This window comes from Mobula birostris, chromosome 27, assembly GCF_030028105.1.
Source record: "Mobula birostris isolate sMobBir1 chromosome 27, sMobBir1.hap1, whole genome shotgun sequence".
Taxonomy (NCBI): domain Eukaryota; kingdom Metazoa; phylum Chordata; class Chondrichthyes; order Myliobatiformes; family Myliobatidae; genus Mobula; species Mobula birostris.
In genome coordinates, this window is record NC_092396.1 from 33,363,858 (window position 1) to 33,376,475 (window position 12,618).

General features: G+C 41.0%; 1 protein-coding gene and 1 long non-coding RNA gene across 6 annotated transcripts in view; one reads left to right on the forward strand and one right to left on the reverse strand.

The window, feature by feature from the left end:
• LOC140188747 (uncharacterized) overlaps positions 1 to 12,618 on the forward strand; it is a 61,838-nt gene that overhangs the window by 39,227 nt on the left and 9,993 nt on the right. The window lies entirely within an intron of this gene.
• The window catches only part of cep104 (centrosomal protein 104), a 134,648-nt gene that overhangs the window by 16,656 nt on the left and 105,374 nt on the right, over positions 1 to 12,618 (reverse strand). For all 5 annotated transcript variants that reach the window (XM_072245347.1, XM_072245346.1, XM_072245351.1 and 2 more), the window contains one exon: positions 9,470 to 9,537. In XM_072245347.1, coding sequence (XP_072101448.1) covers positions 9,470 to 9,537 — 68 coding nt within the window. The remainder of the gene's footprint in view (positions 1 to 9,469; positions 9,538 to 12,618) is intronic.

Below are 12,618 nucleotides of genomic sequence, written 5' to 3' on the forward strand. Positions count from 1 at the left end.
AACTTCCAGTAGAAGTGATAGAGGCAGGTTTGATATTATCATTTAAAGAAAAATTGGATAGGTATATGGACAGGAAAGGAATGGAGGGTTGTGGGCTGAGTGCAGGTCCATGGGACTAGGTGAGAGTAAGCGTTCGGCATGGACTAGAAGGGCTGAGATCGCCTGTTTCCGTGCTGTAATTGTTATGTGGTTATACAAGTCACTTATAAGTCAATAGCATCATAACATTTTAAGTAACATTTGGATATTAAACACACAGCACATATTTTCCCCATATGAACATATAAAATCATTGCAACACACCAATATCGCTGAATCAGTGGGAGCCCTGGGCTTGTTTCCCTGCAACAAGATGGTCCCATCGAGGGGTGATGGGAGACAGCGATACTCGGACAGGGTTCCTTATGTCCAGTCTCTTCCGCAATTTAGTTTTCATTGCATTCATTGCAGAGATATGTTGGAAATGGAAGCAAGGTTTTCAGTGTTTTCATGGCTATCTCAGGATATTTAGCCTTGACCTTGATCCAGAATGCTGGCAGAGATGTTATGTCAAACATACTTTTCAGCCCGCTGTCATTTGCAAGCTGACATGGATGACGCGCGGGTAATGACCTCGCATGCATTCGAGCTCAATAGTGGGCGTGACAGGGAATGAGGAAAGGTGCAGCTGACTCACATCACCAAATCATAGGGTTTCCTCGCGGCCCGGTAGCACATGCTTTGCAGCCCGGTACCAGTCCGCGGCCCTGTGGTTGGGGACTGCTGTCTTAGTACATGTGATAATAAACCAATTACTTAAACTTGAGGCCGAGTTGGGTATTGAAAATACAACTTGCATTTAAAAAAATCTGTTCACAGACAGTACAGCAGTAAATCAATTGGCTGGCAAGCAAAACTGAGGCACCTTTTATATTTCATGTCATCTTTGCCATAAGAATGCAATTCTTTGTGATGCATTGCAGAGTTCTGCACTCATTATCACTCTGATAAAAGGTCACTGACCTGAAAGAAGAATTCTTTTCATTCTCCACGAAATCTGCCTCATGATGAATATTTTGATAAATTCCCAATGTCAGTTTTGCTTTATAAATACAACTGCTATACTTTAGCACAAAGCAAGCAAACAGAATCAATGAAATGTTCCATGCAGCTATCTGGCTCTTCAGTGAAGGACAAAGAACCCATGACATGGATAAAATATCTAAGTTAACATTTTCTTGTTCAATGGAGAAACACTTGACATGATTTATGCACATGAATAAAGTCTATCTGAAAACTTGGGAGTTCCTCTGCAACTGTACATAGATAAATTTACTTATTGGTTAGATTTCAGTATTGATTTTAGCAAAACAAAAGAGCTGCTTATTCACCACAGGAAGAGGAAACCGGAGGTCTATAAGCCAGTCCTCATCAGAGGATTACAGGTGGAGAGGATCATAAACTTTAAGTTCCTCAGTGTGATCATTTCAGAGGATCTGCCCTGGGTCCAGCATGTAAGTGCATTACAAAGAAGGTACTTCTACTTTCTTAAAGGTTTAAGAAGATTCAGCATGTCATCTAAAACTCTGACAAGCTTCTATAGATGCACAGTGGAGGGTATATTGACTGGGTGCAGCACGGACTGGTACGGAAACACCAATGCCCTTGAATAGAAAAGCTGATAAAAGAGCAGTGATTACATTCTACCATCATAGGTAAAGCCCTTCCCCCCACTGAGCACGTGCACAAGGAATGCTGCCACAGGAAAGGGCCCCTGCCACCCAGGGCATATTCTCTTCTTACAGCTAACATCAGGAAGGAGGTAGAGAGCCTTAAGAACGAGCACTTTTTCACTGATTCTGCTGCGTTTCTTTGTCCTTACAGTGAATGACTGCAAGAAAATGAATCCCAGGGTAGTATGTGGTGACATAGATGTACTGTAATAATAAGTTTACCTTGAACTTCAAATTTAGACAAGGACAACATTGAGTCAAGTTGATTTACACACAGAAACCCACGCTAAAATGGGACACGTTTAGTTCCTGTCGGCACCCAGCTTAAATGAAAGCAGACGATACTGCTGCAAATTAATTACAAAAGGGTATTAGTCTTTCGAGGCACATTCCCACTGCAGAGGAGGGCAACACTTTGTACTGATCAATCTATTGATTGCAAGCCAAATGAAACAGAGCTTCTATTATTGAAACCTGGCACTTGGGACCCCATTTGTACTTGGAAATGATCAACTGTGGTAGCTGCTTAAAATGAACATAATTTGGAGTTTTATAAGGGAAATCTTATTGCTGAATGATTGTGGACTTTGTTGGCTTGAAATGTCGGTCCTACAGGGCATTTCCCTAACAACTAAATGAGAATACTTTTGTTTATTACTCACACTTGTTGTGCCTATAATATTGAGCACCAGTCCAACTCTCAACCAGTATTCTGACCTGAAGAGTGAAGATGTTCTAAGCAAAGCATATTTTGTGCAGAGGTCAGATTGAGACAAAAATCACTCACGTCAAAACAGAATTGCAGCAGGCCATTGACTGGAAATCAATCATTACTGCAGGATGAGACGGGATCTTGTGCACCATCTAGACATTCCAAGCTGATTGTTGAAGAACTACACAAACATGAGGAAATCTGCAGATGCTGGAAATTCAAGCAACACACACAAAACGCTGGTGGAATGCAGCAGGCCAGACAGCATCCATAGGAAGAAGCAAAGTCGACGTTTCAGGCCGAGACGAAAGGTTGACTGTGGATCTTCCTATGGATGCTGTCTGGCCCGCTGTGTTCCACTAGCATTTTGTGTGTGTTGATGTATTATTTTAGTTTAAAAGTAGCTGTCTGAAAACTGAGATTTGCTTCGCATTAGGGATTTTTGCATTTTTCTTATGAAGGAAGTCCTTGTATCCCAAATGCCCCAGATTCCAGATTTCCTTCTCTTTGTGTACTATTCTCTTTTGGCAAATTATTGCAGCCAATTGCAGATAAGTCACCACTTCTTTCTATCTTTCTGGAAACCACAACAATATTCTCTAAACTGCAGAGAAAAGCTTCTCATTGTATCTGCATTCTGGTGAGAAATCACACTGGAGTAGGCGAGGAAGTACAGCACATCCTTGTTCTCCAAGATTTATCCCTACGACAGTGCAGCTACTGAAAATGCCCATTCAGTGCACTAGATGGATAAAGAATGCATGCTTTCCATAAATGTGGATTCATCATGCTGTGATCCACAATAACATACACAGTAATGGAGTAAAAATCTTCCCTGCTCATAAGATGGTAAGTGCTTCACAAGGATACCAGTGAAACCTACGGCTATCAAGGAAGCCAGCAATAATGGCATATCCCAATACTTGACTTATCACCTACCCATCACTGAAATCAAAACAAGTGAAAGCATTTGTTTAAGAGTAGAGCTTGATGTAGAAGTGAACAGCAAATTGCACAAGGAAAGATCTGCTGCAGTCTTTAAAAAGAACCTGTTGCAAGGAGTACCAAGGTGGAAGTTAACTTCAACGGAGTCCAGTCAATGTATCTAAAGGTTTTGCTGTATAAAGTTTCATGTATCATTGATAACAACCTTGGGAAAACTCAAAAGCTGCAAATGCTAGTTTACTGGTCCAAGCTTCATGGTGTTTCTGAAGACACTGGCAGTAGATTAGGTGATTACAAATAGCCTAAAGTTCCTGATTTATTCATGGGCATCATAATTTTATTCAATAATGAAATTCGAAGTTCAACATAAATTTATTATCAAAGTACATATGTCACCATATACTACTTTGAGATTTGTTTTCTCAAATGCTACCACAGTGTCACCATTGAGGCAATAAATCAAGAAGTTTCTTACAGCTAAACATGGAAAATAGCATGGACTTTAGAAAGTGTTTGAAACATCCATAATCAATGAAATGATCTGTTATCAGCAGCTTTGAGAGCATTAAACCATAAGACACAGGAGCAGAATTAGGCCACTTGGCCCATCAAGTCTGCTCTGTCATTTCATCATGGCGGATCAATTTTCCTTCTCAGCCCCATCTCTTGCCTTCTCACCACATCCCTTCAAGCCCTGACTAATTAAGAATCTATCAACTTGTGCCTCTACGGCTGCCTGTGGCAACAAATTCCACAGATTTAACACAGTCTGGCTAAAGAAATTCCTCATCTCCATCCTAAAAGGATGCCGCTCTATTATGAGCCTGTGTTCTAGTATTAGACACTCCTACCATCGGAAACATCCTCTCCACATCCACTCTATGAAGGTCTTTCAATATTTAATAGATTTCAATTAGGTTGTCCCTCGTTCTTCTGAATTCCAGTGAGTATAGGCCCAGAGGCATCAAACGCTCTTTAAATTACAAGCCTTTCAATCCCGGAATCACCTTCATGAATCTCCTTTGAACCCCCTCCAATGTCAGTATATCCTTTCTCAGATAAGGGACCCAAAATTGCCACAGTACTCCAAGTGAGGCCTCACCAGTACTTTATAAAGCCTCAACATTACATTCTTGCTTTTATATTCTAGTCCTCTCGAAATGAATGCTAATATCACGTTTGTCTTTATCACCATCGACTCAACCTGCAAATTAACCTTGAGGGAATCCTGCACAAGGACTGCCAAGTCCCTTTACACCTCAGATTTTTGAATTTTCTCTCCATTTAGAAAACAATCTACCCTTTTATTTCTTCTACCGAAGTGCATGACCATACACTTCCCAACAGTATGCTATCTGCCACTTCTTTACCCATTCTCCTTCTGTAGCCTCTCTATTTCTTCAAAGCTACCTGCCCCTCCACCTATCTTCATATCGACCACAAATTTTGCAACAAAGCGATCAATTCCATCATCCAAATCATTGACATATAATGTAAAAAGCAGTCCCAACACAGACAGACTCCTGTGGATCACTAGTCACCAGCAGCCAACTAGAAAAAGCTCCCTTTATTCCCACTCTTAGCCTCCTGCCAGTCTGCCACTGCTTTACACATGCTAGAATCTTCCCTGTAATAACCTTGGGCTCTGCAGACTTCCTCCTTCCTTACCACTACCTTAACCTATCTTTGTATCATCTGCAAAATATTCCATAAGTTATCAATTCCATCATCCAAGTCCCAATGCCAACCCCTAGTCACCAGCAGCCAAGCAGAATAGGTCCCTTTATTCTGACACTTTGCCTCCTGCCAATCAGCCAAGCTTCTATCCATGCTAGCACCTTTCCTGAAATACTAAGGATAATGTTAAGCAACCTCATGTGTGGCACCTTGTCAAATGCCTTCTGGATATCCAAGTACACAACATCCACTGATTCTCCTTTGTCTATCCTGCTTGTTATTTCTTCAAAGAACTCCAACAGATTAGTCAAGCAAGATTTTCCCTTGAGGAAACAGTCTATTTTATCACATGCCCCCAAGTATCCCGAAAACACATTCTAACAATCAACTTCAACATCTTCCCAACTAGTGAGCTCAGACTAACTGGTCTATAGTTTCCTTTCTTCTGCCTCTCTCCCTTCTTGTAGAGTGGAATGACATTTACAATTTTCCAGTCTTCTGGGGTCATTGTAAAATTTAGCGATTCTTTAAAGATCATTATTCTTGCTTCCACAATCTCTTCAGCCATCTCTTTCAGAACCCTGGGGTGTACACCATCTGGTCCAGATGACTTAACTACCTTTAGACCTTCCAGTTTCTTAGGAATTTCCCATTACTTCTCCCTAGTAATGGCAACTTCACACACACTTTTCCCCGGCATTCTCGAACTTCCAGCATACAGCTATCGCCTTCCATAGTGAAGACCAATTCAAATACTACTTCAGTTCATCCAGCATTTTTCCCAATGTCTTCTGTTGGTCTTGAAAAGCATCCCAATCCTCTAACTTCCCACTAATTTTTGCTCTATTATATCCCCTCTCTTTGGCTTTTATGTTGGTTTTGACTTCTTGTGTCATCTTGCCTTTACAGTACTTCTCCCTCTTTGGCATGTATATATTTGTGCCTCCTGAACTGCTTCCAGAAATTCCAGCCACTGCTACTCTGCCATCATCCCTGCCGGTGTCCTTTTCCAATCAATTTTGGCCAGTTTCTCTCTCAGGCCTTCTAAATTCACAATTTGTGGATCACTCGTCAGTAACAAACCTTGTCAGCACTAACAATTTAGGTAGCACAGCAGAATACATAAAATGATAAAAGGCAACATGGTGTATGAGCTGCATTGTTTCCCCATTATCCTGTAAACTGCACAAGTATTTCTTAGCATCAATTTAAAATTTTAAGCAACATCTTGATATTCTTGCTATTGAGGGAGTGCAGCGGAGGTTCACGAGGTTAATTCCCGGGATGGTGGGACTGTCATATGTTGAAAGATTGGAGCGACTGGGCTTGCATACACTGGAATTTAGAAGGATCTGATTGAAACATACGAGGCATTGGACACGTTAAGAGGCAGGAAACATGTTTCCAGTGTTGGGGGAGTCCAAAACCAGAGGCCACAATTTGAGAATAAGGGGTAGGCCATTTAGAACAGAGTTGAGGAAAAACTTTTTCACCCAGAGAGTTGTGGATCTGTGGAATGCCCTGCCTCAGATTGGAGGCCAATTCTCTGGATGCTTTCAAGAAAGAGTTAGATAGAGCTCTTAATGATAGCTGAGTCAAGGGATGTGGGGAGAAGGCAGGAACGGGGTACTGATTGTGGATGATCAGCCATGATCACAGTGAATGGCGGTGCTGGCTCAAAAAAGGGCCAAATGGCCTACTCCTGCACCTATTGTCTACTGTCTATCCTGTTTTGGCAATGTCTAAATTGTCAAGGCTCCTTGAACTATAATACTGTAGAATAAATTGTTCAGATAATACCTACAGTATTTTCATTTCATTCTATACCTAGACAGTGAAGGAGAAAACCCATGTGATCTTTTTCCAGCTAATTAATAGACAATAAACAGAATTTATGAATTCACAAAAGAATGAAACCATATTCATATTTTAAACTAACTTCATCCTTAATTGACCTCAAGTCAGCTCACTCTGCTGGTGGCACAAAATAAAACAAGCTCCTGTTTACATCAACAGTACTGACGTCAAGAGAGCTGAAAGCTTCAAGTTCCTAAAAGTAAACATCACCTATAGCCTGCCCCAGTCCAACTACATTGACATCATTGAAGCTCACCAGTGCCTCAACATCCTTAAAAGCCTAAAGAAATTTGGCATGTCACCTTTGATCTTCATTGATATTTATCCATGCATGATACAGTGCATCGTGCAGATGGGGCTCGCCAGCCATGATAGGTAGCTCATCTAGGAGAAGGAAAACTCTGATCACAAACCTTCACTGTCTTATGGCTATACCCACTCATGTTGAAGACTTCAGGAGTAAATCCCGAGGGGAAAATTCTGGAGCTGGAGTCCCTAAAGCAGTCTGATGTTGAGTTCAACATTGACTGGCAACTTCTGCAATGTTGCTGGTGCCAAACTGCATCAGTCTCTGCTTTTGCTTTGGGTTCATCAGAATCATGGAGAGGAGGAATTTGTTAAATGGGCAACAGTTTGTTCTCCACTTTGTACTGCCCTGGCTTGCGTATCTAGACAGCTGGGATGCAATATCCTTGGTCAACCCTGAAAAGCATGGAGGCCCCAGTTAGAGTGCATCCTATCTGGATGCATCACAGCTTGGTATGGCAACTGCTCTGCTTGTGAAAAATAACTGAAGAGATGTGAACACAGCTCAGTACATCAGAGAAACCAAGCTCCCTTCTATGGACTCCGTTTATATTTCTCACTGTCTCAGTGAAGCACCGGCATAATAAAGACCCCACCCACACCGGACATCCTCTGTTCTCCACTTCCCATCAGACAGAAGATAATAAAACTTGAGAGCACATACTGACATTATTGAATGCATACTTAGTATAAGATGGATTCTTGACCCCACAGTCTAACTCCTTGTGACCTTGCACCTTTCTTTCTACTTGCAATGCACTTTGTCTGTACTTTAACATTTTATTCTGTGCTCTGTTATTGTTCTGCCTTGTACTACCTCGATGCACCATTGTAATGAATTCCATCAGCATGGGTAGACTGCAAAATTTCCACTGTACCTCAGTACATATGGCAATAAACCAATTCACCAACTTGGCTTAATACCTTCATTTGCTCATGTGAACTTACGTGAGAATGTTGTTCTTCAACACCATAATTCCCTCCAGGCTCCACAAGAAGCTCAGAGACCTCTGCCTTCACCCTACCATGTGCAGCTGGATCCTGGACTTCCTGTCAGATCACTGGCAGGTTGTAAGGGTGGGCTCCCTCACCTCTGCCCCTCAGGGTGTGTCCTAAACCCCCCTCCTTTATACTGTGCATACCCATGACCGTGTCGCCACCCACAGCTCCGATCTGCTAATTAAATTTGCTGACGTTACTACATTGATTGGCATAATCTCAAATAATAACGAGGTAGCCTACAGAGAAGTCATCATCCTGACACAGTGGTGTCAAGAAAACAACCTTTCCCTCAATGTTGCAAAAACAAAGGAACTAGTTGTGGACTACAGGAGGAATGGAGGGACAGGCTAGCCTCTATTGACATCAATGTATCTGGGGTTGAGAAGGTGAATAGCTTTAGGTTCCTCATCACATCACACACACAATAGCATACACATCACCGACGATCTCACGTGGTCTGTACATATCGGCTGTGTGGTGAAAAAAGCACAACAGCACCTCTTTCACCTCACACGGTTGAAGAAGTTTGGCATGGGTCCCCAAATCCTAAGGATTTTCTACAGGGGCACAATTGAGAGCATCCTGACTGGCTGTATCACTGCCTGGTATGGGAACTGTACTTCCCTCAATCGCAGGACTCTGCAGAGGACAGCCCAGCGCATCTGTAGTTGTGAACTTCCCACTATTCAGGACACTTACAAAGAAAGGTGTGTAAAAAGGGCCCGAAGGATCATTGGGAACCCGAGTCACCCCAATCACAAACTGTTCCAGCTGCTACCATCCGGGAAACGGTACCGCAGTATGAAGGCCAAGACCAGGAGGCTCCGGGACAGCTTCTTCCACCAGGACATCAGACTGATGAATTCACAGTGATACAATTGTATTTCTATGTTATATTGACTGTCCTATTGTACATACTTTTTATTACAAATTACTATAAATTGCACATTAAGATGAAGACCTAATGTAAAGATTTTTACTCCTCCTGTATGTGAAAGATGTAGGTAATTAAGTCAATTCAATTCGAGGAAGGATATATGCATGAATAATGACTAATCACAAAGCTGATGCATTCAATTTAACTGCTATTACAAACGTATTATCATAAACTTTCAGAAAAACAGGTAACAGAAGCCAGAAACAATACTGGAAGTATTTACTACAATGAAAGAAAGGTTACATCTCATCTATAATGTAAAAATGAAAAAAAACACTGCACCAAAAAGATGAATTCACACAGTATTTTTAAGGTTCTTACTTCCTCTCCTGGTTGAAAATTTTCATGGCAGAGCGGACAGTGATTGGCAATTTTCTCAGGCTTTGCAGCTGTAGAAAGAGATAGAAGAAAACAGCTCAAAACTCTGTACATTATGCATTTTAATTGTTAACCATTTATCCAGCTTTATAAACTGTCCATATAGGAGAATATTTACACATATTGCAAAAGATTACAATCTATTGGAATTCTGACCTGATGAGTTTCCACTTCAACCTTGCTACCACATTTTCTATATCAAAGATCATTTGTTAATCAGTATGATAGCATAATCGCTGCATGACTGATCTAATATCTGGAGGCCTGGATCACTAACCTGGAGATAAGAACCTGAAGCCTACCACAGCAGACAGGTAATTCAAAATCTACTAATTCAATAAATCTGAAAAGTATTGGTAACTTTGATCATTCTAAGACAGTGAGTTTAAGTTTCTGATGACAGAGGAATGGACTCTTAGAAATAAATTCTGTTTGCAGCTCATTGTCCAAAAAAACACTGCACCAAAAAGTCCATGATCACTTCATTGATAAACAACATATAAAACTATTTTAAAATAACCATAACAATGGTTCCATTGCATTGCTATTGGAACTTTCCAACTTACTGTTTTTTTTAAATCTTAAAACCCATGAAAGGATATGTCTCAGCCAGAATGCCAAGTGACTGAACCACCTGGAGCAGCATTCCATGGGGATTGTGTCAAAAGCCATGCTAATTCTCATGTAGATAACATCCACAGCTTTTACTTCGTCAACTTTCCCTGTAAACTCCTCGAAAAAGACACAACCTACCCAGGGCCTGTCTATCAAATACTTATACAGAGCTTTGAAAAAGTATTCAGCCCACCAAACTATTTTTACATTTTACCATCTCATTTTCTGAACTTAAAATATATTGAAGTGGGATTTTTTGAGCTAATCTACAAAACCTGTCAGCAATTTACTAAAAATTAAACACTAAATTGAGAGGTTGAAAAAATATTCATCCCCTTTATAATTACTACACTAACTTTCCTTTATCGCAACATACAGTATTACCCTACCAACAAATTTGTTGATGCAGAAAATTGAGGATCACCTGTTCTCAATGAATTTATCAGGATAAATACCCCTTCTCTCTGTAAGGTCCAACAGTACGGCAGATTTTCAAAAGACCAAACCAAAATGAAGACAAAAGACAAGGCAAGGAAATAATAGAGAAGCACAAATCTGCAGAAGGATAAAAGATCATCTCAAAGGCACTGAACATACCTTGGAGCTCAGTGCAATCCTTCGTGAAAAAGTGCAAAAATTATAAAAACCACAGCCACGCTGCCTAGGTCAGGCCACCCCTCTAAACCTGAGTCACTGGAGAAGAATGGCACTTGTAAGAGAGGTTACTGTGATGCCAACAGTTATTCTGAGTGAACTGCACAAGTCAGTGGCTACAACCGAAGATGATGTTTAATGGCTCGAGAATCTCTAAGATCTTGCACAAGAAGGGTATTTATGGAAGAGTGGCAAGGAAAAAAGTCCTGGCTTTAAAAAAAATGCATATCCTTGCCCATAAAGACTTGGCAAAGCATCACCTAGAAGATACTGTAAAGATCAGGAAGAAGCTCTTGTGCTCGAATGAAACTAAATCGGAACTTTATGGCCTCAACACTAAGCGGTATGTGCGACGCAAATCTAATACTGTGCATAAGAGTATCACCATCCCTACTGTAAAAGGATGTTTTCAGCAGCAGGGACTGATAATCTGGTCAGGACCGATGGGAAGATGAATGATAAATACAGAGAGATCCTGGATAAAAATCTGCTAGCTACAGCAAGTTTAAACTTGTGAGGAAGTTTGTTTCTCAGCAGGACAATGAACCAAAACGCACAGTCAGAGCAACCATGGAGTGGCTGAGTCAAAGCTCTGACTTTAAACTGATCAAACATCTCTAGCAAGACCTCAAGATTGCTGTCCACCACCACCACTCCCCATTTAACCTGGCACAGCTTGAGCATTTTGCAAGCATTGGGGGGGTGGGGGGGGGGGGGTTGAATACTTTTTCAAGGCACTGTTCCTTAGCGTACCATCCAATAATTGTCCCACAACTGATAATAGCCTCACCAGACTTGAATGTTCCATCTTATTCTTTGAACCTTTCTCGCACATTTGCTGTCCTCCAGCACCTCACCTGTGGCTACTCTGCCAGTGCCCCTACAATTCCTACAATAGATCCCACAAAGACTGAGAAGACAGCTTGTCAAAACCTTAGGGATTTATCCACTCTAATTTGCCTCCAGATAGCAGGCACCACCTTTTCTGTAAACCAGATGCAGTCCAAGACCTCACTACTGTTTTGCCTCAGTTTTACAGACTGTGTCACTCTCCTGAGTAAATACAGATGCAAGAAAACCATTGAAGAATTTGCCATCTTTTTCAGCTCCATGCACAAATGACCACACTGATCTTCAAGTGGACTGACTGTGTTCCTTACTACCCTTTTGCTCTGAATATATCTGTAGAAACTCCTGGAATTCTCCTTCAACATGTCTGTCAAAATAATCTCATGCTTTCTTTCAGCCCTCCTGATTTCCCTCTTGTATTCCCCTGCGTTTCTTATACTCAAGTATCTCATTTGTTCCTTACTGCCTATACCTGCAATGCACCTCCTTCTTAATCAGGGCATCAATATCCCTCAAAAACCAAAGTTCCTTAAATCAGTTAGCCTTGCCTTTTACTCTAACAGGAACATACAAATTCTGTACTCTCAGAATCAGAATCAGGTTTATTATCACCAGCATGTGACATGAAATTTGTTAACTTAGCAGCAGCAAGGGACTTCTGCCTGCTGCCTAATGGAGTGACATACAATTTGTGTGGCTGCATTTAATTCTTCCTTTTCTCCAGCTTAAACTCTTAATTTTTAACTTTTATTTGTCGGATCTTAGAGGGGAATAGTTGTTATTATGTCACAATCTTTAAGAAGTGGAAAGCAGTTCTCTGAATCCAGCAATGGAAAGGGAAAAACTTCGAAAGAAAAATCAAAGGATATGCCTATTTGGGCTGAGCGTTTAGAACATGTGTTGATGGCTCTCGACAAGAAAATAGATAACAACACTACTGAGATGAAGTCATTTTGACTGAGTTTTCATTTCGT